The following is a 26,149-nucleotide window of genomic DNA, read 5'->3' as shown; positions in this document are numbered from 1 at the left end:
AGCACCCACCAAGAGCCAGCCCTAAAAGAGCTGCTGATGTGACCAAACACACTCCTTTCATTTCCAGCCTCTACATCAACACTTGTGAACAATTCCCAGGCAGGAAAAGCAGAATCCCCATGCTGGACTTGTTCAGTAAACACAAACCCACTTCTGCAAAACAGATTAAGTAACACCTGATGGGCCAGAGGACACGGCAGAGAGTATTTAAGGTAGAGAGCATTTAGGGACAAGTCAGAACACATGCACCAACATCAGCACCACTCCTCAGTTGCTAATAAAAGACACAGCAACTCATCACAAAACTGGGCATGTAAATTCACTGGGAACCCCTGTGAAAGCCAGGACACATTGCAGAGCACTGGATCTTGGCTGTAGCTGTGCTGCTGCCAGGAAGAGGAGCTGTCCCCACTTCATCCACACAAATACTCACATGGCTGCCCAGAAAGCTGGGCCAGTTCCCTGAGCTGACTTCCCACTGTGTACCAGCACTAAGGATCAACCAGGAATAGTAAGCACAGCCAGGAGCAGCCTGGCACTCTCCTTGCACTACACAGGTCAGGGAAGCCCATGGAAAATAACTAAAGGTAAGCCTGGGCTCAAACTTGAAACAAACTGCAGGAACAAAAGTGTCTTTGGAGAGGAAACTAAAGGTTGAACACCTCTTTAATTAATTTTGCTTTTTAAAAAAAGCCAGTCAGCTTTTAGATATTTGCAGGTCTCTTCAAGCCTACAGGAAATTCTGTTATCCTTTCTCTCCTAACATCACCTTTCTTTTATTTTCTCTGTTCCTGTGACACACCATTTTCTTCCACTGGGTGACCCTGTCCATCCACCCATTTCAGAACACAGCTTTTCATTACAGAGGAACAGCAACGAAGGCAGAGGCTACAGGACAGAGAGACCCATCTGCCCAAGATGACAAGCCCTAGGAAGGGCCATGAAAGGAGATGGGACTGAGCTTTGCCCATGCCTCAGACAGGCAGTCTCCCAGGCATGATTCCACAGCTGAACTCTCAAACGCTGCTTCCAAATTTAGGAGAATTTCTCCAGGGCTGCACTGGCAAATCCAGTTCTGCCTGACCACAGAGCATGGGCAGAGCCCAGAACCCTCTGCTCTACCAATTTGTAGAGCACACCTGTTGATTATTCTCTAGCACTTCCTTAGATTGCAATTTTTCCATGTAAATAGTATTTTTCCACTGTCCCTGGTACTCTCTGGTTCAGTGCCCTGATTTAAGGCTTTCCCACACACACACTTGAGTGCTGCCTGCCAAGTAAGAACTTTTGCTGGCAACTTCTCTTAATCCAGAGGAAGTGGTAAGGTCTTCCTGGTGTATTGAGCAACTGAGTGATGCAGATTAAAAAAAATGATAAACGATTACATTTTTAAAAACTATCTTCCAGTATGGGATAAAAAAGTTGAAGAAAACTGAAGCGTTTACTGATCTCATTTAATTTTCCATTATCACTTAGACACTTGAACTCACTGTGACAATAAACTAAAGGTATGAATGCCTGTTGCAAGAGCAGAACCCTCACTTCCACACCAATCATACAACCACTTACTTATAAACCATTTAAGAGACTTAGTAATGTTCCTACAGGACTACTGTTTTCTTGCCTGGGGATGCCTGCTTTCAGAAGGCCGTGTATTCATGGCTAATGAGTACTTACCTTCTGCTATTAGAAGGGATGGAGCCTCTCTAGACTAATAAAACCTGTTCCTGGTGCCTCAGGCAGCAGGGATACCCCATGACCATTTCCACCTCCTGAGGCATGGATGGTGTGGTACTTCAGTCAGTCTCAGTCCAGTTCATGTGGCAGATGGCAGAAAACACAGCCTGTCCTGTCAGTCTGTTTCATTCCTAAGGAAGCTGCCACATTCCCAGAGGCCTATGGGCCTTTTGGAAATGCTTTGAATCACTAAGGAAGATCCTCATCCATCCTGCCCAAGTCCCAATCCCTTGGTCATCCTGTGGGGTGCAACCCACAGCCACTCCCACCCTTCCCACTTACACAATGCCACAGCAGCAGCTCTCAGTGCCTCGTGACAAAACAAACAAACATGGGAGCTTCCTTTCCCAGGATACATTTGACAGAACTTGCTTTTCCAAGAATATCTGAAATGGACAGACTGTTTCTAAAACCATCTTCCTGTCTCTTCTGCCACAGTGACCAAACTCAATGGGCTGGAACGCTGAAGTTGCACCAACAGAGAGAGTTTACGTGAGTATGCATATTGGCTTGATGTTTTGTGAGGAGAAAAGAACCAAGGTGTTCAGAGCATGAACTGGTTATCCTGTGACACTTGGATGATTTCACTCCAGGAGCATCCCACAGTTATTGCTAAGGGGTTTCAGTTGTGAGCAGTCTCTGCAACAAGCAGTGAAGGGGAGGGTTCATGGGCCACATCTGCCCTCCTCAGCACACCTGGAATCCACATGGCACAGGGGGTGTTGGGGACAGCCAGGAGGCAGGATGTGGCCTCAGCATACCCTGGTGCTGAGCCTCAGCTGCCTGCTCCCCGCAGCCCCACAAACACTTCCCCAGCACTGTCATTTCCACGTGTGCTGCTCCCACCAAGCCTCGGACATTCCTGGGGCTGCCAAGTGGTCCATGTGTCCCATCCAACCCAGCAATCAGGGCCAGCTGCCCTGAGCCACAATAAATGGTGTTTGAGCAACACATCCCAGGAACTGCCTCACAGCCCCCAGGATTGCCTCATACCTTCCACACAGGCCTTGTGAAACCTGAGTAGACAAATGCCTTCCAGCCTGTCTCACCATCAGAGCAGCTTCTCCATGCTCCTCTCCCATGACAGTGGAAAAGGCTGGCTCAGGACATTCCTTGCAGTGCTGGTCACTACTCTTACACACAAAAATAAAGCAAAACCTCAAAACAGACATGCTATTGCTCCAGTGCAACAAGGATCATGGAATGTGATATGTGTTGTGGTTTAAAGCAGAGGTTAAGAGCAGAAGATTCCCATCATTATTAAGATAAGACATGTGACCTCCTGGTCTGTGTGAAAAACCAAAGCAAGGCTTGGTCTCTGCTGTTGGCAGATTCCATTACAGATCTGGATGTCTCATACCTAGAGCTGAAGGCAACTACACAGACAACCAGTCAGCATCAGCTGAGAGAGGTCAGTTGGTAGATCCCCCTGCTCACCTGCCTAGCACATGTGCCATTCCCACTGCAAGAAACTCCCCTGTTGAATTTCAAGCTAATTACTTGGAAGCAGATCACAAAAAACCACTTTAGAGTAAGAAGAGGAGCCAAATCCTACTTTTACACTCCTTAAAGATTCTAAAGCAACAAGAAATGTTGTCAGTGACATTTTAACCACTCAGGTGTCTTGACAAATCCTCTCCACACATCATTTGTTGACCAGAACTTATTTTCCCCCCCAGTATTAAACATAATCACTAGAACCTTAATTCCAGCCAGCATGCATGCATGGCAAGAAGTGCCACTGGGCCAGCACATTTTGATCTCACATTTCTTGCCAGCTGTCCCTTACCTTCTCAGATAAACAATTTATACCATTACTTCTAAGAATCTGGAGTAGTGGCTGACCTAAAATGCTACTTCTGCAGAAGCCAGTCCTTTTTCAGGTGAGGAGTAGAACTGAAGCAGTCCTCACCACACTATTGTCATTAGCACAAGCAAAGACTCAGTTATGATTATTATTAAAGTAATGGGGTGATGAGGCCACATCCTAAGCACGTGGTGAGCACATGAAAAACACAGGGAAAAGTTGAAAAACTCTTCCTACTGACTGTGGCAATTTGTGACAGTGTTTACTCCTGATGTCTGGAGGACATACTAGCTGTCCTTCTGAGAACACATTAAACATGAAGAGTGTTGCAGAACATCAGCAGCTGACAGCATCCTCTGAGCTCCTCTCCTGTGTCCCACCAACCCACAGTTCCCACTGTTTGTGTCCAGCTGGAGCTCTGCTAAAATTGTGGTTTATGACAGGCAGGTGCACCAGTATGAGACTGCAGTGACTCAGTCAAGCAGCACACTGCCTACACAGCTGAAGCACTGGCTAAAGAAAGAGCATGTGGAGAGGCAGAAGCTGTTACCTGTGGGTGGAGAGGGAAAAACATCCCCAGAAGGATAAAGCTCCTGGCTGTTCTCAGAGCTGTGTGGAGGCAGAAAGTGCTCTGCCAGGTCACAGACAGAGGGGAGGTCCAACATGCTGCTCTCTGAGGTGTGACTGGGTGATATCTCCTTTTCTTCCATGGTCCCACTGCAGACAGAAATGAGACTCAGTTGGGTTTTTACAGCATGAAAATCTAACAGAAGTCAGCATAAATAATTTGGCATTTTTGTACTGCTTTATGAGATGACAGGAGCTGCTCTAGTATAATCATACTTCAATTAAGAAGATAAAAACAAATTTAGAGATGTAAAGAAGGAACAGCAAGCCCCATAGATAACAGCCCTCAGCCTTAAGAAGGAGATAACTAGGAGACCACAATAAATCTGGCTTTCCTAGAGGCTTCCCAGAAGTACATCCTCAGGCCCCAAAACTAGGAAGCCATGGAGCATATTCCCCTCAGAGTATCCTCTGTGGGCCATTTAAAAGGAAACACGTTCTACAGGCTCCCTTTCCACTGATGCTGCTACAAGTCTCAGGTTAAACCAACCCCTCCTGGTTTATGTTCAGTAGCAGGAAGGAAAAGCATCTTACAACTTGGCAGCCTCAGTCTCACAGGGATGGCAAAGTTTTCCTGGTGTGGAGACACCATGGCAGCTGTGTTATATAATCAGTGCTCAGCACTTTGGAAAGCTTTGGTTGAAGCATCCCCTCAGCCCAACACCTTTTTATCAAGCTTCCTCAACCAGTCCACCAGCACAGAGGGAAGAACACACAGCAAGACAGGGCAGGTGCCACCCAGCTCCACACCAAGGGTTACAGTGGATGGACAACTCCTTTGGAGAGGATGGATCTAAAATGTTCCAGTCACATGAGTGTCTGGGGCAGAAGGGCAGTGAAGTGAGGAAAACTTGGTGGGGTAAGAGTGACAAGACAGAGGATCCAGATCTGGTGGTCAGGCAATGGCCTGTGGCCCTGCAGGCTTACATTTATCTTCTTTTCTATAAAATTAAGACAAATTCTTGTTTTGGGGGTATTATCAGTAAGGAATGTAACAGCCACAGTGGGCAAGGAAATCCCCAGAATGCCTTAGTACTGAAAAATAAATACCTCAAGGCAGATTTTTAAAAAAATGACAGAATTCCTTAGGTGGTTCTGTGCTGAGTAAACTTTTATCCAAGATACATCTCTGACCTTTGCAAAATGCTGGCTAACTCACTGATGAAGAGAGGGGAGATGATGGCTGTGACATCAGAGAAGAGCAGCTGCCTTGCCTTGGAGGGAAAAGGTCTGTGCACTCACAGAAAGATTCCAGGAAAAAGGCAGTGGAAGGTTAAAAACAAAACAAACACACAAACAAACAAATACATAACCATCTTCCCCCACCAGAAGGAAACTTCTCCTCTACTGCTCTTCATGCATTAAAATATAAATGACTTGAGCATAAGGAATATAGAGAAGGAAAAACTTTCCTCAAATATTCTGTTTATGATGTGTGCTACTTTAAAGTAGAATGGTATTTTAAAGAAATAAACTACCTATACCCTTCACTGGTCTGGAAAACCCCCAAAAACACACACCACAAGCCCAGTGAATTCTATGCCTCCAAGGGACAGAATGGCAAATGGCAGATTACAGCAACAGGAGCTGCTGGTGTGACACCACAGCAGCTTAAGGCTGTCACTGATGGCAGCTGCAGCAGCCCTACATGTCTCTGCCAGCTGCCTGTGCTGCTCCCTTTCCTTGGCTTGCAACAACAGGACTAATAACAACATGTGCAACCATGCTTTGATCAGGCTTAGACAGAACAAAGCAGTATTAAAAAATAATAGTTTTCCTTTGGATTAGCTCCCTTTAGTCCTTCAAAGGCAGGTACACAGCAGTTGTACCCCCAAAGCAGATGGTGTGACTACAACTCATGGTGAGACCACAACTCAGCCCTGGCCTTCAGACAAATGAAGGAGATTCACTAATTCCTCTGTGCCATACCTGGTAAGAGAGAGCACTGATGTGCAAACAGTCCCTCTGGACAAAGTCCAGGAGCAAAGAGTCTGTTGCTGCTTCAGGATTCCCTTACTCTTCCTTCATGGTCTGTCAGCCCCAGACTGCTGGAACAAAACAAACAGGTCAGTCAGATGCTTTGGGCCAGCTGATCTGGCAGATGGACAGGGTGACCTTTCAAAGTGCACATGCTAGCCAGTGTCAACAGCCAGTCATCACATATGCCACTGTTTCTTGGGTCTGGTTCAGAGGAAAAGTTTCTTCTAGGAATCAGAAAGAGTACATCTAGTTATGCCCTTGAACGTCTCAACAGCCATGGAAACCTCCAGGAAAGGGGCTGGCACATCCTAGAAGTAAAGGCAAGATTTACTTCACAAGAAGCTGCCAGATGGGCTGTTTGTTCAAAACCCACCAAGCAAACATGCAAGAATAGCTGGCAACCTTCCCTGCCTCCTGTGGAGAGCAGGTATTTCCCCAACAGGTTTATCTAGAGGTGTCTTGAAGTCAGCAGCCTGTTTTGTCAAACCTCAACCAGGAAATGTGTTTTAAGAGGGCCACAAAACCCACCCAACACAGCGTCACAAAACGCAAATCCTGTTTCCTTTGCCATTACCTGGGTTATTTTCAGTGAGCAACCAGGACAGGCATACCTTCAGGCAGGAACTGGATGTTTTTCTGGGCCACCCTCACCAATGGCACCGCACAGATACCAGGAATGTCCCAAAGGCCCGTCCTGCACAGGCTTGCCCGGCTGGCAGCACTGCCGCACAATGTGATGGGTACAGCAGGACGTGAAGCACCGGCCTTACCAGCTGCCCTGCTCAGCAGGTGAAGGGGTTCTCTTCCTCCCGGCCTCGTTCCTTTCCCTTTTCCTTCAGGCAATATTCAGGAGTTATTTCAAAAACCCCGCCCCTGGCAGTGAAGCGCCCCAAGAGTGACACAGGGCATGGTGCGAGCCCGGAGAATGGCGTGGGCCAAAGCCCGAGCACTCGCGGCCCGGCCACGGCTGCTGCGCCACCCCTTCACCACCTCCTGAGGGGAAATGCCACCGCAGCAGCTCAAAGGCAGCCACAGCTCGGGGGAGGAGGGAGTGGAAACGGGGAAAGCCAAAAGCGCGGCAGGGCTGCCCCGGGCCGGGCCGCACTCGCACAGCCGCGCCTCGGGCCCTCCACACGCTGCTGCGGGGCCAGCGAGGGCCCTCCCGCCCCGAGGCCGCCGAAGGGCGAGGGGAAGCGGGCAGAAGCCTCACGGCTGGGGGCAGGTGTGACCGGAGAGCCCTGAGCTCAGCGTTACTGGAGTAGGAGGGCCAGCGCTAAAAGGAAGCCGAGCAGCGGCGGCAGCGGCCCCTCCGTGAGGCGCCCAGAGCGGCTGCGCAGGCCCGGCCCGCCCCCGCGGGGCTGCGGGTGGAAGGGGGCGGGTGGATTTCAAAATGTTCCCAGCCAGGTTTTCCTCGCCAGGCGTTTAGCTCGGGTTTATCTCTCTGCATTCAGAGGGGAGGGGTTTTGGCGGGCTCAGGCAGTGGCGCTGTCCCGTGCCTGGTACACCGGATGCTCAGCGCTTGGTTGCTGTGCACCGCCGCCCTGCAGAGGCGCAGCCTGGCCGGGCCCTGAGCAGCAATGAGCGGGGCGATGCAGGGTGCAGATATCATAGCCTGGGCTGAGAAAAAGCCAGCACAATTCCCACGCGGAACACAAGCTGCCAGCCTTCCTCCGAAGGCCTGCGGAGCTCATGGAGGAGATGTGCACCGAGGCCTCCATGTGCTCCCACCGGGAGTTTCAGCAGGCGGCGGAGCGGAAGCTTCGCAAACCCCGCTGGGCAGCGGGACACAAACCACGCTCAGTTTGGGGCATCCCATGGCTTCGGCACCTGGCACGGTCGGTGTGTGCTGCCACTGCCACAGCCACAGCAGGCGTGCTGACAAGGACATTTACGGGGCACCGACACAGATATCTGGAGTCTCTTTAGCAGGGCTGCAGGGAGCGTCGCGGCCGAGTGCTGCCAGGGGAGAGCTGCCTCGGCTCTTGGCACGCTTGCTGTGACAGAGACTGGGAAGGAGCTGGGAGTTTGTTCCAAGAGCCTTTAGACTTCAGTTACCGAGAGCAAACTGATGTGTTAAGGAGGAAGTCACTGAAAGGAGGGGAAATCAGTTTGAAGTTCCGGGGCTGCCAAGAGGGCTTTGTTTTTCTTGCAGGCTTGAGCTGGGAAAGGTCTCCACAGGGAGAGCCTTTGGATCTGTGTTTCAGGCACAGCAGTGACTGCCCTTACAGTGCTTCTCGAGCCAGGCCTGGGCATTTGGGGTCACTGCCCAAGTGGAGATGCAAACCTGGCTACACCCTGGGCTGTAGCTAACTCCGGGCCCTGCTCTAGTGCTAGGCTACCTCTTGCCAGTTGTATCTGTCCCCAAGAACTACCCCTCCCTCTGTGGGGGCATTCTGTGACCTGGAAGGCAGCACCCCAGCCCTTCATTTCCTTGCAAGGATTAGAGCTGGAGCTGAGCTGAGGAATTCAAAACATCAGCAGATCTGCTTTATGTATCTCTGGGAGCACATGCATTATTACAGCATGCAGAAAACAGCCACCTCTGTGATTTCACCCCACTGGATCATGCCAGGTCTCTGCCACTAGAAAAGCTCTGGCAGTGGGGAACACCACTGGCTCCTGGAAAAGCAAGGAGCTCCAGCAAACAGAACTGCCAAGGAAGCTGTAGTACTCATTAACAAACCTACACAGCTTACCAGTTTCTATTTGTCATACTGGGTGGACAGCCAAATCTTTGAACTTCATTTCCCTCCTCTCCCTCACCAGAATGAGGAGCTCCTGCAGTGCTGGCACCGCCACCGTCATAGTCTACACATTGAAATCTTTATTCCTTATGAACTGTGTTATCAGCAAGAAGATAAAGTTTGCCTGTAGTATTTAGGGCAAGTCTCTAAGAGTGTACTACGGTCCCCTTTATCAACCTCTTGTTGTTAGCACATGATAAAACTCCACCAGCAGTCGTGTCTGAAGCTGGTTAAAATAGAAGGTACATGAGAGCCAGGAAACTCAGAATTAAACCCCACACTTGACATTTAGCAAAGATCAGACTACTGAGAGTCAGCTGGGGAAAAGGAAATGTGTTTTCTGACTATTGCAGCTCTGTCACAATCAGATTTTTCAGTGCTGACAGTCTCAGGGCCAGATGGTACAAGCTGTACAGTCCCATATCATTGAAGGTAATGTGTACCTGCCAACTTACCATCTTAAATACTTAATACATAACATGAAGAAAAAGAGTCTGTCTTCACAAACAGCAGAACTTGCACATTCATGTCTTTTCAGTTCTTTCCCACTCTCACACCACAGGGGAGCCTGCCTACTTCTTTCTTTCTTACACAAGAGCTCAAAGTTAATTTAGTGCCTCAAAGCAGAGTAATAGCTGAATTAATAGAAGCTAATCCAGGAAGTGGGCTGAAGGGATGCTAAGGAGATGTGAACAAGGTTGATCCTTACACAATGGAATGTACAAAGATTATTCTGTTGATTAACAGAAATTATTTAATCAAAGTTTGTAGTCTATACTTCAGTGTTTTGGGTTCACTCCTCACCATGAACTAGCCCATTGTTCTCAGAACTAAAAGCAAGAAAAAAAAATACCAGTAAATTTAAATTTATTAATTGCATGCATTTTCCTTCTTAGCTCAAGACACTGTTACTAAAACAGATGGAGTATCAGGCTCCATCCCAGTTTCCATTCTGTAGTTTTCCCCAAGCACTGCAGACAGTGTTTTAGTGGCCTTTGCTCTGGAAAATCCTGTTGTGGTTACCCCAGGAATGAGTGTTCAGGCCAGTGTCAGTGAGAAACAGCTCTTCAAACCCATGAGATGAGAAACAGCAACTGGCAGCTCATCTCCACTCTTTCCAAGCCAGTGAGGCTTGCTGACAGCAATGCAAGCAGCAAAAAGCAGAGGAAGGCTGTAAGAAAGGCTCTTTTTCACCAGTCCACTATCCCATAAAATGTAAGACACCTGGCATTCTCAAGTCACTTTTTGTGAGATTATCATTCCTTCATCTAGAGCTGTGTCCTTTGTGTGCACACCACAGTGCAGCACTGAGAGTGCAGCTCAGCTGCAGAGGCAAAAGACATTAAAAGCTCTGTTATCCATCCTGATTCCTACCAAGGCCAGAGCAGGGTTAGCATACTTCTGGGAAAATCCTTGCTTACCTTGGAAAAAGAAAATAGCTTGGTTACCCTAAAGCTCATTGATTTCTCCATCTGTGTTAGTTGTTCAGATGAAGAGTATTACAGTCCCTCCAAATTTGCCAAAGTTTTCGGGCCCACATAAAAAGACATTGTGTGTTTCATTTTCTGCCACGTCAAAGGCAATGACTCAAAGCAGCAGAGCTCCCTCTGAAGGGTCAGTTCCACTTAAACTGAAATACCCCTCCTGGTCATTGCTATCTCCAAGCAGTTGTAACTGCAGAGCTAATGCCTTTCAGAGTTCCCACTGAGCTACCACAGAGAACTGATTGTTGACTCAGATTCCTGGTTAACTCTAGGGTTAACATGTAAGCTATTTTACCTGTATTTCTAATTTGTAAGTTAATCTACCTGTCTTTCTTGCCCACAGTCAAGCAGGCATCTCCCAAGTTCCTCCAACCTCATAAGCTCTATTCTGGTAACTTCTTTTCAAGACAGGTGAAGTTTATGAGCAGCAAGTCACCTGCATTACAAAAAGTGGGTCAGCCAAGCAATCATAAACATTCTTGGCCCGCTCTTCCCTGGCCATAGGACAAACAATGCTTTTTGTTTCCTCCTTCAGTATCAAGAGGTTTAAGCCTTTTGCATGTCGCAGTCAACACCCTGAGGTACAGGAAGTTTCAAAGACCAAATGTTATTTTCTGCTGTACCACATGCCAATAAATTGACTTCTATTTATTTTTCTTTTTTAATGAATCCCTTGTTGTGGCTGTGACCTGCTTTTTGTGGTATCTGACTTTTTAAGGTGTCACTTCTAATCTAAATATGAAATCATGGTAGCCAGTTTATGGTTTTCTCTTCAAAAAGTAGTTTACTGTGGCAAAGGTTTGACAATGTGAATGTTTGGGATCTTTCAATGCAAGCAGGAGCAGGATTTTTTTTTTTTCTGTACAGTTCTGTACCAAATCCCACCTCTCTCCTTTGAGATCCCCTGCTAGAATGGGTGCAGAAGCATGCCTTCCAGTGCTCTGAGTGATAATACCTCCCTTCTGTTTTGGGCTACCTCCTTGGCATCTGCTCCTGCTTGAACCCACTTTGAATGACAGCTTTTTAGGACCTAACATTATTATTCTTGTTCTGTACAAGCTTTTAGCACTGTGGATGATGATGTAGGGCTCTGTGGGGCCTCGTTTCCTTTCTTCTGTGTCACAACTGACTAAAATAAAACAAAAGCATTGTGTGACTCAGGAGTAGGCATGAAGCATACTGTACTTATCTCTCAGGATGCTTAAGAGCACAACTTGTGTCTCCCTTCACAAGCATCCAGTTTCCCCCTGACAGACTTCTCCTCTTGCACTGCATTCCGGTTTAAATCCCCACACCCACACCCTTGCATTCCTGCTGCCCAGGAGTTCTGTTTATCCCAATGCTCTGCCTGGCTGTGGCACTGCTGCTGCTCATGGCAATGCAGGTAAAGCAGAGACATTTGGAGTTCCTAAGCTCCTGTCTCAGTCTCCCTTTGGGGCAGAATCACCCTTTAACCCTTGAGTTATCATCTGCTGTTCATCCCCTTGCACTCTTGAAGCAAATGATCAACAGTCTCTTCAGCTTCCTAGTCACTGTACACATCAGCCAGCAGCAGGACTCCTTTATTTCTGGCAGGGAGCATGTGTCTGAGTTTCCAGTTCTTCTATTCCTGGGATCTGGATGGAAATTGTTACAGCTGGACCTTCATCCCTCTGTACACACATAAATGCCCACCAGGGATGTGTCATGTTCTTGTGCTGTTGAGCCTTCAGGGAATTTCCAAAAGATCCTTCCAGTTTCACTTGAAGTAAGCAGACACAGGGAACTGTCAGTCTGGCTTCTTGCCTGGATCTTCCAGCTTCTGATGTAGCATGGAGGTACAACAAGAAGTGTCAATGGCACTTCTCAAGTGTAATTATGCACTTCTCTCCACTGGAAGACCTCCTGTGTTTAGGAGCTGAGCTCACTTGACTTTCTACACTGCTAGGGTGTCTCCCCCGTCCAGTGCCAGGTTTTTGTTACCAGTAGCACACCAGCTGGTGAGCTCTGACCTCATTACCTAACAGTCTGTTAGATTGGATCCAAGAGTTCAGAAGTAACCTGAGATAAGAACGTCCACATTGACCCTGTTTTTCCTAGAAGCCAGATCAAAGTAAAGAGTAAGGTGTGTCATCTAAAGGGCTGTTGTTCTGCAGGTGGGTGCTGATGAATACTGAAACTGAAGGGCAGAGATTGTGGAGTGCCCAGGGAAATCACCCTCTGCTCTCACACAGCAGTAATGATTCAAGGGAACTTTTGAGTTTTTGCGGTTGTGGGCACAAAATTTTACTTGGAGTTTCCACTCCTAGGATGCAGATTTGACAATGGCTTTGGTGTTAATTTCACCCACCAGTTCTAGGAGAGCACCTTCATAACTTAAAAGGGAGGCTCCATTCACATGCCATTCAGTGTTTCTTGATTTCAGATGACAGCCTTATTACCTGCCCCATATATTGTGGTGGGGTGCGTTGGGGCTTTTGGGGTTTTTTTTGGACTAGTTACACATTTTCCTATAATTCCTGGATAAAGTCTGGCTCTCTATGAGGTTTGTTCAAGGTGTGTCTACCTCTAACCCCTATGAGTCACAGCTAAAGGACTAAAGCTCCCCAAAAGTCAGGCTTGAGTCAGTGCTCCTACATGGGAGGGACACTGCTGAGCTGTAGCTCTGCAGAGACACACTGCTCATGGAAAGTGGCAAGAATATGCTCAGAGAGATATTGGCTTCCAGCTATTCTCTAGGAATCCACCTGGGCAGGGCAGAGCACAGCTGGGCAGGGCAGGGCAGGGCAGGGCAAGACAGGGCTTTTTCCTGACCTGTGAAATGCTCTCAAAGTCCTGCTGGTTTCTCTGGAGGGCCTGGCAGTAATACCAGAACAAAAATAAGTTTCTCTTTACTGCTTGGGGCTATCAGCAGTGAGAGAGTGGGTTTGGGCTTTCCTTTTCTGAGCTGTCAGCAGAGCAGAAACACAATAGAAATTGTCCCCCAGGCTGGAGATCAAGAAGGGGGCAAAACTAAACTTGGCAGGGTGAAATTCTAATGCATAAACTGATCTTCCCCTCAGCCTGGCCAGCCTTCAACTGGATTTTGAGCTGTCCTGATCCAGTGTCGCCAACACTGAGAACATGCTGTTATGCAATGAATCTATGTGAGCACCTCAGAAGGAACAGCAAAATTCTGGCCTCCCACTTCACTCTTCACAGCTGCAAAAGCCCCCAGTCCTACTGGAAGGTTAAACCAACAATGTTTTTTGTTTAAAGAGATTGTAGCCTTGTTGCTGGCTTTAGGCTGTTTTTGGAGGTGTCCTTCTAGTTGAATTCATCCATGACCTTCCCCAAGTATGGAGAGTCCATCCTTTAGGAGCAGGAAGAGCCATGCAGCTTCCATGGCTGGCAGTGCTGCAGCTCAGACTGCTTCTCCATTCCCAGTGCTCACACAGCTCAGGAGAAGGAGAACAGAAGCCTTGGGCTTGCACTGAGGCAGGAGAACCCCAGGAGACCTCTGGCCTGCTGGGGCACAATTCCAAACAGTGCTCCTGAGTCAGCTGAAGCCAGCCTTGAATTCCTTGGATGAAAGCAGCAGACTAAGACTGCCTAAGTGAGCAGAAACAGAAGAGACCCTGCCTCTGGCCTAAGGCTTAATTACTGCCTAAAGGCAAAGACACTTCACAGACACAGAGCTGTTCTCAGTCTCCAATGTAAGCTCCTTAACTGCTCTTCTGGAGTGCTCCCTCCCTAATCTTTTATTTTTAGATTAGCTATTTTTAAGAGATTGCTTACTGCCTACTTAGAGGTTTTTGATGCTCACATTTCTCAGTACTGAATGCTGTTTTATTTGCAGTTACATCACACCAATTATTTATCTACTGGCTGGATCATAGAATTTGACCTTGGCAGGCATGGGAACAGAGACCTCTAATTAAAAAACCCAAGTTACTCAAAGAAAAAAGAAAATAAAAATCAAAGCTGCAATGACTCAGTCACTGGCTCACATTACACTGAGAATACAGCAGGTTCTCAGGGTGGAGACCTCTTTTCCAAGGGTCATGCAATCTGCAAGTCCTGACCTCTCAGCACTTTTCAAACCAGGGTGTAATATATAGAATCTGGCAATGTATTTCAGGGCTGTTACACTGACGGATATTCCTCTTGTATTTTCAATTGTGACTTCAAACTTTCAACTTCTCCCCCTAAAAAGCAGGGGAGGGGAGAGCAGAGAGAACCTTGATTCCCTTAGGAAAAAAAATCTGAATTTGCTTATGGACATCTACCAACTGCAGTGACCTCCTGGACAAGCACCACAGCTCCCAGTGCCAACATCACACAATCCACTTAAATTACTTTCCTTCCTGTCACCACTGCCATTCCCATTGCTCCCAGCTCAGGTGGGTGGCCCTACAAGACCTTGCAAGGAGCTCCCTGGCTCTGCCTCTGCATGGACACCTCTTGTGCAACCTGGTCAAGCTCATGCAGCAAAGACTTGGATAAGGCATAGATAACTGTGGTGGGAGGCTCCTCAGCCTCGGGAATTTCTGTACCCCTTTATAAAAAAAAAAAAAAAAAAAAGATCAGTGTACCTAGGTATGGATACCACTGTGGTTTTAGTAAGGGATCACCTGACTTGGAATTGGAAGAAGTTTGTCACCCTTTTTGCCCCAGGAGGGCATCCCACATACTCTGTAATTCAGGTTTTTGTTTTGCTGAAGGTTTCTATGAGCTGTCACCAAGTCCCCGATCCCAAGACAGGAACAGGCCCAATGTTTGTCAACCTGTTACCATTTTTTTTCTTTTTAAAACCCCTATTATGGAGGAAAAAATATCAGCACACATCAATATAGCTTGAATCTGGGAAGCTTGAGCTGCCTGAGTCTGATTTTGATCAGGCCTTCAAAATCAAGGGATGGCAGGTCCAGGACCTGTCAAACCACAACTTCTCTCCAACAACAAATAGAAGTTTGGGAGTATTTGTGTGTAGAGGCATCAGAAACAGCTGAGAAGTAGGATACATCTGTCTGCTGCTCAGCTACCTGAGCAAAAGAAGTCCATGTGCCCATGTAATAATCTCTTGGCTTGTTACAAGCCCACAAAACCCTTTCAGGCTGTTACTACCAATTTTTCCTCCTGATGGAGACAACTGTGCTTGGATCCCAAGTGCTCAGATTCACTCAAATCTGCTTTTGGGTAGAAAAATCAGGAGCCTTCTGCCTATTCTGCACCACAGCCTTGTGTGGAAGTTACACATTGGGTGGAAGTTACACAAACCACATTTTCAGTCACTGTGGCTTTGCACTGCAAGACTTTCAGATCCAAAGCCAGAAGATCAAATGTTCAATGATCAAAAGTCAAATGTTTCCAAGTCACATGATGACTGAGCTGATAAGAAGTATTGAATTTCTGGAATGCAGGCATTTTGGAGGAAAATGTATCACTTTTCAGTGGCTATTGGAGCAGATGAACTTCTCTATACAAGTCATACATATTCAACCTGACAAAGGTAAGCTTAGCAGCTTCTGGCTAATCATCTGTAGGAAAAACAATACACAAGCAGGGCTTCTGATGCATCAATAATGAATCTCTGTAAAAAAATCCTCATTCCCTAACTACACCAAAGAGAAAACCTAAAAGGTTTGATTACACCCCAGAAGCTCCAGCTGGTCCTGTTCCTCTGAGCCAGGTCACTCAGGGCCCAGCACCACAGAGCACATGCTGCCCACAGCAATTTTGGCTGCAGCTCTCTAAAGCCAGGAGCACATTCCAAACAGCAACACCAGTACAGACACAGTACAGACAAGTGAGCCAAGACATTTGTAGTGCATTTTTGAAGACCAATGAGGAGCAAACCAGGGGCCTCCAAATCACTGCCAAAGATTGTATGTAAACAGCATGGAGGTGTTTTTTTTTTTTCTTTTTAATGCTAAAACCAAGGACTGAATTTATTTTTATACAGTATCTATTTTTACTTTCATACCATTGTTTCCTCTTGCTAGAGGTCATGCTCCTTCCTTCCTTCCTTCCTTCCTTCCTTCCTTCCTTCCTTCCTTCCTTCCTTCCTTCCTTCCTTCCTTCCTTCCTTCCTTCCTTCCTTCCTTCCTTCCTTCCTTCCTTCCTTCCTTCCTTCCTTCCTTCCTTCCTTCCTTCCTTCCTTCCTTCCTTCCTTCCTTCCTTCCTTCCTTCCTTCCTTCCTTCCTTCCTTCCTTCCTTCCTTCCTTCCTTCCTTCCTTCCTTCCTTCCTTCCTTCCTTCCTTCCTTCCTTCCTTCCTTCCTTCCTTCCTTCCTTCCTTCCTTCCTTCCTTCCTTCCTTCCTTCCTTCCTTCCTTCCTTCCTTCCTTCCTTCCTTCCTTCCTTCTCTAGAAAGCAAGTCAGCCCCTCATCCTGCTGCATCAAGTGGTTGTACCTGCTATGCCAAAACTGTCAAACAAACTGTAGCTTAGAAATACTAAAGAAATATTTTTACCTTAATTTGACCTTTTAATTCAGAAAATAAAGCAATGGTATATTTAATATTATAGTGGGATATATTACTGGATTTAATCTGCTCCTCTCTCACCATCAGGGGAACATGGAGTTACTAAATAACAAGTTCCCTAAGTAGATTGGAACGAAATCTTGTCTAAGTACAGCATGTTCCCTGTTACAGAAATTAAAACAGCTACATGATCCATGTGAGACCATTATTCTGGCAATAGATGCATCCTCCCTTCCTGTATTTTCTCCTCCTTTGGGTTTATATGAGAAGAATTCCACATTCCCTCATAAACATCGTGTCTATTGATGCTTCCCTCACCCTCATAAACTCTGCACTGGTATTTGCTTAGCAATTCCCTGGCACTACTATCAGTTTCCATAGCAAAGGATGTTAAATGAGACTGTAATCACAAACTCAAGGAACTGCTGAGGACTGAAAGTCAACCAAACCACACATGAAACAGCACAAAAATGCAAAATATCCTTGGAATACCCCTACTGGGAACTCCCTGAGAGATAGTGGGAAAACATTCCCTTTAGAAATCCTGTCCTGAGTAGAGCATCCAGAGCTAAAAATGCCAGACTAGATCTGATGTCCAAAACTGAAGTGTCACAGGTAGGACAGGGAACAGATCACAGCCAAATCTGCCCCTTCTGCCCAAAAATGGCTGGGGATGGAGCAGCACAGACAAGGCCAAAGAAGGGCAAGCTGCTCCTGCACAGGGCTGGCAGTGGTGTCTGCTCCAGAGGCCACCTAGGCAGCTGCCCTGTGCCAACAAGTGAGCAAAGGATGGACTTCCACAGCCCAAAAACTGCTGCCAGCAACCCCCTTGCACTGAAGGCTGTCCATTGATGCCCCTAGCAGCCCAAATTTGCCCTTCTCACCTAGGGTACAATCAGGGGGACAGAAATTCACCATGCAAAGATTGCTCCTTGTTCCTGTTGTCTGTCACTATGTCTGAGCAGGAAAAGCATTACCTCATTCAGGATAAGCATGGATACCGATTCATTAATTTGACTCTTTTCAGTGCTAATGGTACATTTAGGTGCCTGAATCAAGTCAAGTGCTGTGGATTTTTACATTAGACTCTTAATTTGACTGTTTTTAGTGCTAATGGTACATTTAGGTGCCCCTGAATCATGTCAAGTGCAGTGGATTTTTGCATTAGCACCAATAACAATTATCCATCCAGTTGCCAAGGTGAAGGATTAATCTGAATTTTCCCCTTGAAAACACATTTTTTTTGTGTTCTGTGAGCCTTTACAATTACAGATAAGGTTCAATCTGACCAAACCATGACTAGAATACAGCTGCCGTCTTGTAACACATGCAGCCTCTGTAGTGCTCCAATTTCCTCCTCAAAGGCCTAGTGTGCTTTAAACTAAATTATTCCACTTCCCCTGCTCCCCACCACCCCACAAAATAATTGAGATATTGTTTACATGTTCTCTTGCTCATTTAGCTTTTAGGTTGTACGTGCTGTTTTCTTTCAATATTTCTCAAGACAGTAATTTGTACTTCCCTGCCAAGAAATAACTGATCACTGATTCATCACAACTAATGCCAGAGGCTAACAATCTGAATATTTTTAAAAACACATTTGAATACATTTTTTGAGTAGTCCTTAAATACTGTTCTACATGCCTCTAGAGATGGCATTCCATTTCTGGAGGTAATACAGCTTCTCAGTTACTGCAGCCTTGAGCAGCTGTAGTACTTACTGTCACACCTCTGCACAAGCTTAAAGCAAGTACATCTGCATAAGTTCTGGGCAGAACTAGGTAAAGACAGAGAGAATATGGGTTTTAATCAACACTTGGGCTTTCACAATGATTTTTAACTAGCACAGAAAGTCAGGCTCCCTAGCCACAAGGTTCTTCAGCTCCATCCTCCCTCTGCCCCCCATGACAACATTAGAAGTGGGCAAATGTCTGTCTGCTTGTATCTTTAGTGGATCCCCTGCTTCAAGAAGTGCTTTCACAGCACAGAACTGTCCTTGCAGCTGCCCTGTGTCTGGAGAAAGGCCAGAGGGGTCACTTGGTGGTAGAACAGCATGAGAGCTGCCTGGGAGCCAGCTGGTCACCTGCTGCCATTTGGAGTTTCCTTCCTCCCACTGCATGGTCAGACCTGCAGTTACAAATCCACAGGCTCTGCCCTGAATCTTCCCACAGCAAATGCCAACAGAGAGATTGTCATCCCAGGAGCATTTGGCTGCAAGAGACCTTTGGAAGTCACTCTGGATCCCATCCTCCTGGGTGACTGCCAATGCTAAATAAGGTCTGCTGTGGCTTTGTCCAGCAGAAATTTGAACCCCCTTCAAGGGTGGAGGTTCTCCCAATCCCTCTGGTGATCTGCTCCAGGGCTGCACAATTTCCCCACGATGAAGTTTTTCCCAAGCCACAATTTATAGATTTTTGCCTCTTGTTACACCATCTCCCACCACCAAGGAGAGTTTGGCTCTGCCATCTTTTCAGCTGCCCTTCAAGAGACTGGTGGCTACTGTCACATTGACCATGTCAGTGACCAGGTCATGCCAGTACTATGTTGCTGACACTAAAGATGTGACACTTCACAAAGGAGTCACCAAGAGGATCCTGCTGGAGGGTTGTGAGCTCTCTTGGCACCTCTCAGCCAAAGTCACCAGTATTTGCAAACAAGCCACGTAACATCCACACCAGTGGGTGTGTTACACAATCATGTGCCTTGAGTCAGAGTGCCAAGGGCGAGATTCTGTGCCAGGAATCTCTAAGCAGCTGCTCCTTCAGTCCCCCTGCATCCCTTGTGGAGGGGAGGGATAGGAAATATATTGCCTTGAGCTCAGAGGTTCATCAAGCACCACCATGTAAACAAAAAATACAAAATGCATAACAAAGACAAGAAGACTCGCTGAAGGATGTTTATTTCCAGGACAAGGCCCAGCCATATGCATAGAAAACTTGTGCAAGGACATGCCAAAGGAGATTGCTGTGGAGCTAAGTCCAAACAAGCATCACAGCCAGTGTTCAGGAGGTGCCCATGTGGGCATAATCACTCAGTGCTGTCCAATTTTAGTGACAGAGCTCCATTCCAGTACATTCTACATTCAGTACAGAGGGGGAAAGGGAACCTCAGCTATATTTAAAATAAGAACAAAATAGATCACTGAAGGTGGGCAGCCTAGCTTCCCTACAAGCCAGCACCTAAGTCCTTTAGGCTCTTGTTTGAAAGCCATTGGTCCCTTATTTAGAACAAAATCACAGCAGCAAGAAGCTAAAGCTTCCCCCAGGCCAAAGCTGCACATGAACACTGATCAGTTCCTAGTGACAGCTGTACCTGGCTCTCCCTTCTCTTGTATGTACAAACTGCCTCCCCAACCCAAATCAGACACTGGAGGCAGGGCACAGTTCATTAATCCTTTCCAGCCCTGATGTTCCTTGAATGCCTTATTTACTTGTTCCTGCAGAAAAAATGGGAGAATAGGTATTTGGTGAGCCCTTGACAAAAAGAGGTTTTAATAGGATTCAGAAAGGTTTAAAGATATTCCCCATGCAGGACTGGATTGCATTTTATGGAGAAGTCAGATCCCAAGGGTGTGCATTTGTCTGAGGCTTCCAACAAAACATTACATTGTGATTTGCAGAGGGTGAATTTTAAGGCATTTTAGTGAATTGACCTAGAAAAGGCTGTGAGGCTCCACTTATCTCTGGATACCTAAACAGGGATGTAATGCTCAGCTGTCAGATAAGAGTTTGCTTCAGTGATTCATTGATTTGCAGTGACTTACACAGAGCTGCTTGCTTTGTGAATCAACATTTCACAATATTTGGGTGCAGAACCTAACTCCCAACCACCCTGATGACGTCATGTATGGATAAGAAGAGATCCTTACAAGACTGGAGTTTACTTGATACACTAATATAAAAATAGTTTCTTTCTGTGACCTTCTAACTGCAGTAATCCTAACTGCACTTTGCCAGCTGAGAGGATGATGTCACAATGCTGACAAATGGGCAAAGGATGGACGGTTTGACTGCACTGCTGTGATCTTGGTAAATTAATTTCAAGTCCTTGTGCCTTGTATTCCTGCTTGTGAAAGTGGAAGGAACTAAAACCTCCTTTCTTCCCCAATGTGGTTATGCTGGCTGTTCAGATGATAACACTTCAAGAGAGGACAATGCAAAGCAAAGCACAACCCATGAAGAATACTAAAGCAATAATCAATGTCATGCATTTTTTGGCATCGGTGTGCAAAAGTGATTTGGTGGTTATAAGTTGCTGTGGGCCCATGGCAAGAATTGCAGAGAACTCTGGTTTTCAGAAATGAAGCAAAATCTGCTTTTATAGGAAGAATTTACAGATGATCAGTAAGTGAAATCATCTTTTACTTCCCAAAGAAACTGAAAGATTAAATAAAATCCTGAAGTGCCTTATTTTCAGTTATGGGAAAATAAATCAAAATGAAATTTATTAATCTGAGACATTTAGGATTAAAACAAATTTGTGAAGACAAAAGGAAGAAACACAGAGATAGTTATAGTTTGGTTAAAACAGCAGAGTTTGCGTTACCATCACATGCCCTGAGCTGAGCTCAGCAATAAACCAGGGGCTTGGTTTGAGAAAGAGGGACCTTTTCCTTTTCCAACTCAGGTGTGTTAATAAAGAAGAATATATGTTTGCCTTGGGAATTACTTATTTCTGCCACGCTCACTAAATTCATTTAGGTTGCCAGTTGAAGTCTGTGGATCACATGGGAAGACTCATTACTTGTCCAGTAAGAAGGATATGAAAAGATCCATAACTGATTGATGTCAGCTTCCCTCCAATTTCCACTTCAGCAACACTTTAAACTAGGTCAGAGCATTAATTAATTTTTGTATGAAATCTCTCCTCAGTCCACCTAGCCTCCCATTGGCTAGTTAATTAAAATCAGCACCATTATTTGGCTGCTACTTTGCAACAAGAAAAAGAAAAAGCTAGTAATTATCCACTGGGGGAATAATTAATTAGGTTACTATGTGTTAATGCTCAGCAGCTCTCTTGTAGCTGGAAGGCAGAGTCCTTTCTGTCCTGCCTGGGTTTCTGGAAGGTAACTGGGTCACAGGAACATGTGCCTTGGCTTCAGCCTTCGCTGTACTTCCTTTTGACAAATCTTTGTTGAAGATAATCTCCTTAAAATAGAGGCTGTTTCTTCCTGCCTTCTTGTTGGAAAGCAGCTCCCTGAGCACCTTACAAGGACCTTGGAAAAGTTGGACTTCATGCTGGGAATGAGCTGGGCTTTCCATTCCTGAAGCAGCCTCCAGAGAGCCAGGCAGGGTTTCTCATGAGGCTTTGCTGGCCACCCACTGCAGGTTCCTGCACAGGTGTGCCCCAGATGCTCCCAGGAATTTTCACATCCAGGTAACACCCACAATCACACCTGGCCTGTGTGGAGTGGTAAACAACTGTGCAACAATGTTTAGGCAAGGATCTGATTCCTGTTTTGGGATAGGTCTGTGCTGCTCAACTGGCAAAGAAGTCCTGATGCTCACCAGCTCTTTAAAAGAGAATCCAACGCCAATAAAACGTCACTTATATCCCGACTGGTGAATTTATACTATAAAAATGCAATTTCATGCTTTGGATGTATGAGGAAGAGGTGAAGAGATCAAACAAGATAATTGCCAAGGTAGTAAAATCAGAAAGACCATGGCAAACAGATAGACTGAACTAGGGATTAAAAGGATAGAGGTTCTCCCCTAGTTGGCCAGCAGAACAATTTCCCTGCAACAGAAGGAACTTGACTGTGTTGCACCAGAAAACTCCTGGTGTTTGAAGCTGTGCATTTTGTGCTGACAATACAGTTTTAAAAATTACAATACAGTTTTTAAAATTACAATACAGGTTTTTGTGCAATACAGGTTTTAGTCCTAAAGCCAAGCACCATTTTCTCAGTTATTCACATTACACCAGCAGTATCCATAGGGATATGCCATCGTGCAGCACCTCTGGGACCAAGTGCCACAAACTTGCAAGCAAATCCTATATTTTTGTCTTTGCAAAACCTTTCCCTCTCATAACTGAATCCCTAATGCCAACATTCTTTCTCCCTTCTCTGGAGGGAAAATTGTTGGCAGTTTTTTTCAAGCCAGCCTTCATACCCCATGGCTCCTTTGCCATCTCTAAGATACTGCTGTTGTTAGAAGTGCCAGATACGGTGCAGTATTTTGTCTGGGAAAATAATAGAGTCATGCTATTCTTTGCAATCTGAGTATGATAAAAGTCAAATTAGCCTTCTTCCAAACCCTCAGCTCTCATGAACTCTTCATCTGTCTTCCAATTTTGTCTTCCAGATTTTATCTGTATCTATCTAAAGTTTATGTGCAGTTTGTGCAAGATGCAATCACACCATGAGATAAAGAAGATACAATGATTACATACTTCAGAAGGAAAAAGCACAGCTGTAAAACACTGATTTATCCTAGAATTTGTTCTCTTAACACAACAGTTGAAAGGTAATGTCTGATGTAAACAATGACAATTACTTCCTCTTGCCTTTTGAATTCTGGCAATTGCAGTAAAAGAGGCTTTTTACTGCTCATAAAGTAGTAGTAGTTTACTGTTTATAAGGCAGCTGTGCACACTGAGATATAAAGCAGCCAAACATCAGAAAATAGAGTTAAGGTCTCAAACATTCTGAATTTGAAGGGTTACACACTCATACTGGCCCTGTAGGCTTTGCTGACCTGCAATGAGGACTGGCTCCTTTCCTTCCCTCACACCAGCCTCTACAATGCTCCCAGCCCTTGCCCTCCTTTAGAGAGGCATTCAGTGGAGAAGTCACCAAGTCATTGATGGATACACATGCTGGATCAGGCCTTTAGCAAATAAAAAATCACTTCTTGGGCTGGGGACAGCTGAGTGGAGTGTAGGGGACTTATGGACATGCTTTCCAGCTAATACTTTATTCCCATGGATAATCTCCCATTGTGCAAACAGTCCCACTGAACACAGGGATTACAGTTAAGGACAGCAGGATGAAATGCTCAGATGCAGAGTAAACAAAGTATGACATTAAAGCTATTAATGTGTGCTAATAGGCAGCTAATGAAGTCAGGGTGGCCATGAGTCCTTCCTGAGCTTATCAGCAAAACTGTTCTCAGTGCAAAGCCAGAGTGCCATTTTTAAATATAGCTACTGTCCATACACTGAGGCTGTGACCTCTCTGTGACTGGGCAGCTAGAGGTGACAATGTCACCCTGGGCCTGAAGTTTCAACAGGAGCTTGGTGTTTTCTGTTAAAGTCACTCTCCCTATCCTCTCAGCTAGCAATAATTTTGCTTTATGTTTTTATCACATTTAATTTCTTTTGCCCTGTACCCTGAGAAAAGTCAAGGTTTACTTATCTAGGCAGTGTGTTTATGTTGTCCTATTTTCCAATACTTTCTGAATCCATACACAGATTTTGGACTATATTGACAAAGGGGCAAGGCCATGGGAAAATACATCATGAGGCCATCCTATGGCCTTTGCAAGCCAGACTCCCAGCACCTGAAAGGATGCAGGACCTGCTGTCTATCTTTATTCCTATTTTCATTCTACTGTGTTACAATATCTGTTTTATTATGCCACTTGTTCTTGGGGTTTTCTTACTGAGATCTGGAAAAGCCATGCACCATCTTGCCCTCTTACCTTCCCAGGGGTGCAGAGCAGGATCTTGGTCACATTGGACAGAGGGTGCACAGGCAGGACAGGAGAGGCAGAGCTCATGTGCCACTTCTGAGAGAAAACCTGCTGAACAAAATTAGTATTTCAAACACAGAAGTGGGAAGGAGATGCTGACAAAATGTTTTCTACTCCAGAATCTCTAATATTTAATTTTAAAACATTTTGTGAAAGGTACTGCAACTCAGTTGATAAATATAAAAACCATCTCTGAGTGGTGAAGGAGTTTTATACATCAGTTGGAAAAACAAGATATCTTTGTTTTATTTCTACAGTAGTTTGAAAAACACTTTTCTAGTTGAAACAAAAAGGATTTTCCGAATACTTATTTTTGTAGAAACATCTGCTGTGGGGGAAGTTATTTGAGCAAAAAAACATACCTCTTTATTTATACTAGAAAGTTCTAAAAGTCTGGAGCATGTTGCAAAACAAAGCAAAGAGAAATAAACAGGAAATAAGGGACAGAGTAGTCACAACATTTTAAGGTCAGTTCCCATTGCTTTGGATTTAAGTTGTACTCTTTCCCAATGTGTATTTTTTTCAAGAAATTTTCTCTCTGTTTGCCTTTTTTTTTTTTTTTTTTACTCCTTTTCCTTTCCTGCTGTAATTGATTTATTCCCTTTGGTCCTCTAGAGGGTTTGAAAACAAATAAACTTTATTTCTACTTCACACTGGGTGTGACAATGCCTATGCACAAGTCACAAACTGCTTCACAATATGTCAAACCCTGGTTCATTCACTGCCTTTTCAATCACTTTGATTTGATTCAGCCTGATCTTTGGTGTGCTTCAGGATCCTTTGCAGAAGATCCATTGGACAAAGGAATTGGAAAGATCACCAAACAGTTTGTTGAGACCAGGCAATCTCCTGCCTCAGAATCAGCCTGCTCCATTCAAAATCCTCCCAGTAATTCCATCCCTGAGATTTTGCAGGGATGGAAACCTCTTACACCCATTCTCTAGAAGAGTCCTCATTTCAGGCAGCATCTAAGAATCTCCACAGATTTTGACTGCATGCACACAGTCCTGAGATCTGCTAAAAAAGAGGTTTCTGCTCTTGGATGCTCAGTATTCATTAATCTGAAAGACATTATTGTGGCCTTTCAGTACTTGAAGGAGGCTTGTAAGAAACATGGAGAGAGATCTTTTACCAGGGCCTGAAACAACAGGACACAGGGTAATGGTTTTCAGCTGAAGGAGGGCGGGTTTAGATTGGACATCAAGAATTAGTGAGGCACTGGAGCAAGCTGCCCAGAAAAACTGTAGGTGCCCTGCCCCTGGAAGGGCTCAAGGCCAAATTGGATGGAGCTCTAAGAACCTTGATCTAGTGAAAGGTGCCCCTGCCTGTGGCAGGATGAGATGGTCTTCAAAGGCCCTTTCTAACACAAACCATTCTGTGTTCTTTAAAGCTTCCTTCCAACCCAAACCATTCTGTGATTCTAGTTCCAGTGAACAAGGGTGAATATTCAGTCTCCAAAAAACATCCTTTGAGTTTCTTATCCTTTTACACCTGTTCTGATCCCACAGGATACTGGAAATCTGGTTTAATAATGTTAAAAACTGGTTCAGTTCTTGGGGGCTGTAACTATCTGTGGATCAATACTTTGAAGGAAAACAGCAGAAATAATTACAGCTGCATCTTGTTCTAGA

The 26,149-nt window shown here is 45.4% G+C and overlaps 1 protein-coding gene across 1 annotated transcript in view; it reads right to left on the bottom strand.

Moving 5' to 3' along the window:
* The window catches only part of SHLD1 (shieldin complex subunit 1), a 34,092-nt gene extending 27,013 nt beyond the window's left edge, over positions 1–7,079 (bottom strand). Inside the window, exons 1-3 of the mRNA XM_058802142.1 lie at positions 6,922–7,079; positions 6,101–6,219; positions 4,095–4,261 (exon numbers count right to left, since the gene is read on the bottom strand). Coding sequence (XP_058658125.1) covers positions 4,095–4,254 — 160 coding nt within the window. The 5' untranslated portion in view covers positions 4,255–4,261; positions 6,101–6,219; positions 6,922–7,079. The remainder of the gene's footprint in view (positions 1–4,094; positions 4,262–6,100; positions 6,220–6,921) is intronic.
* Positions 7,080–26,149: the final 19,070 nt, after the last annotated feature.

This window comes from Ammospiza caudacuta, chromosome 3 (assembly GCF_027887145.1).
Source record: "Ammospiza caudacuta isolate bAmmCau1 chromosome 3, bAmmCau1.pri, whole genome shotgun sequence".
Classification (NCBI taxonomy): domain Eukaryota; kingdom Metazoa; phylum Chordata; class Aves; order Passeriformes; family Passerellidae; genus Ammospiza; species Ammospiza caudacuta.
The sequence above is the reverse complement of the archived record's forward strand: the minus strand, read 5'-3'. Positions and strand labels throughout refer to the sequence as shown.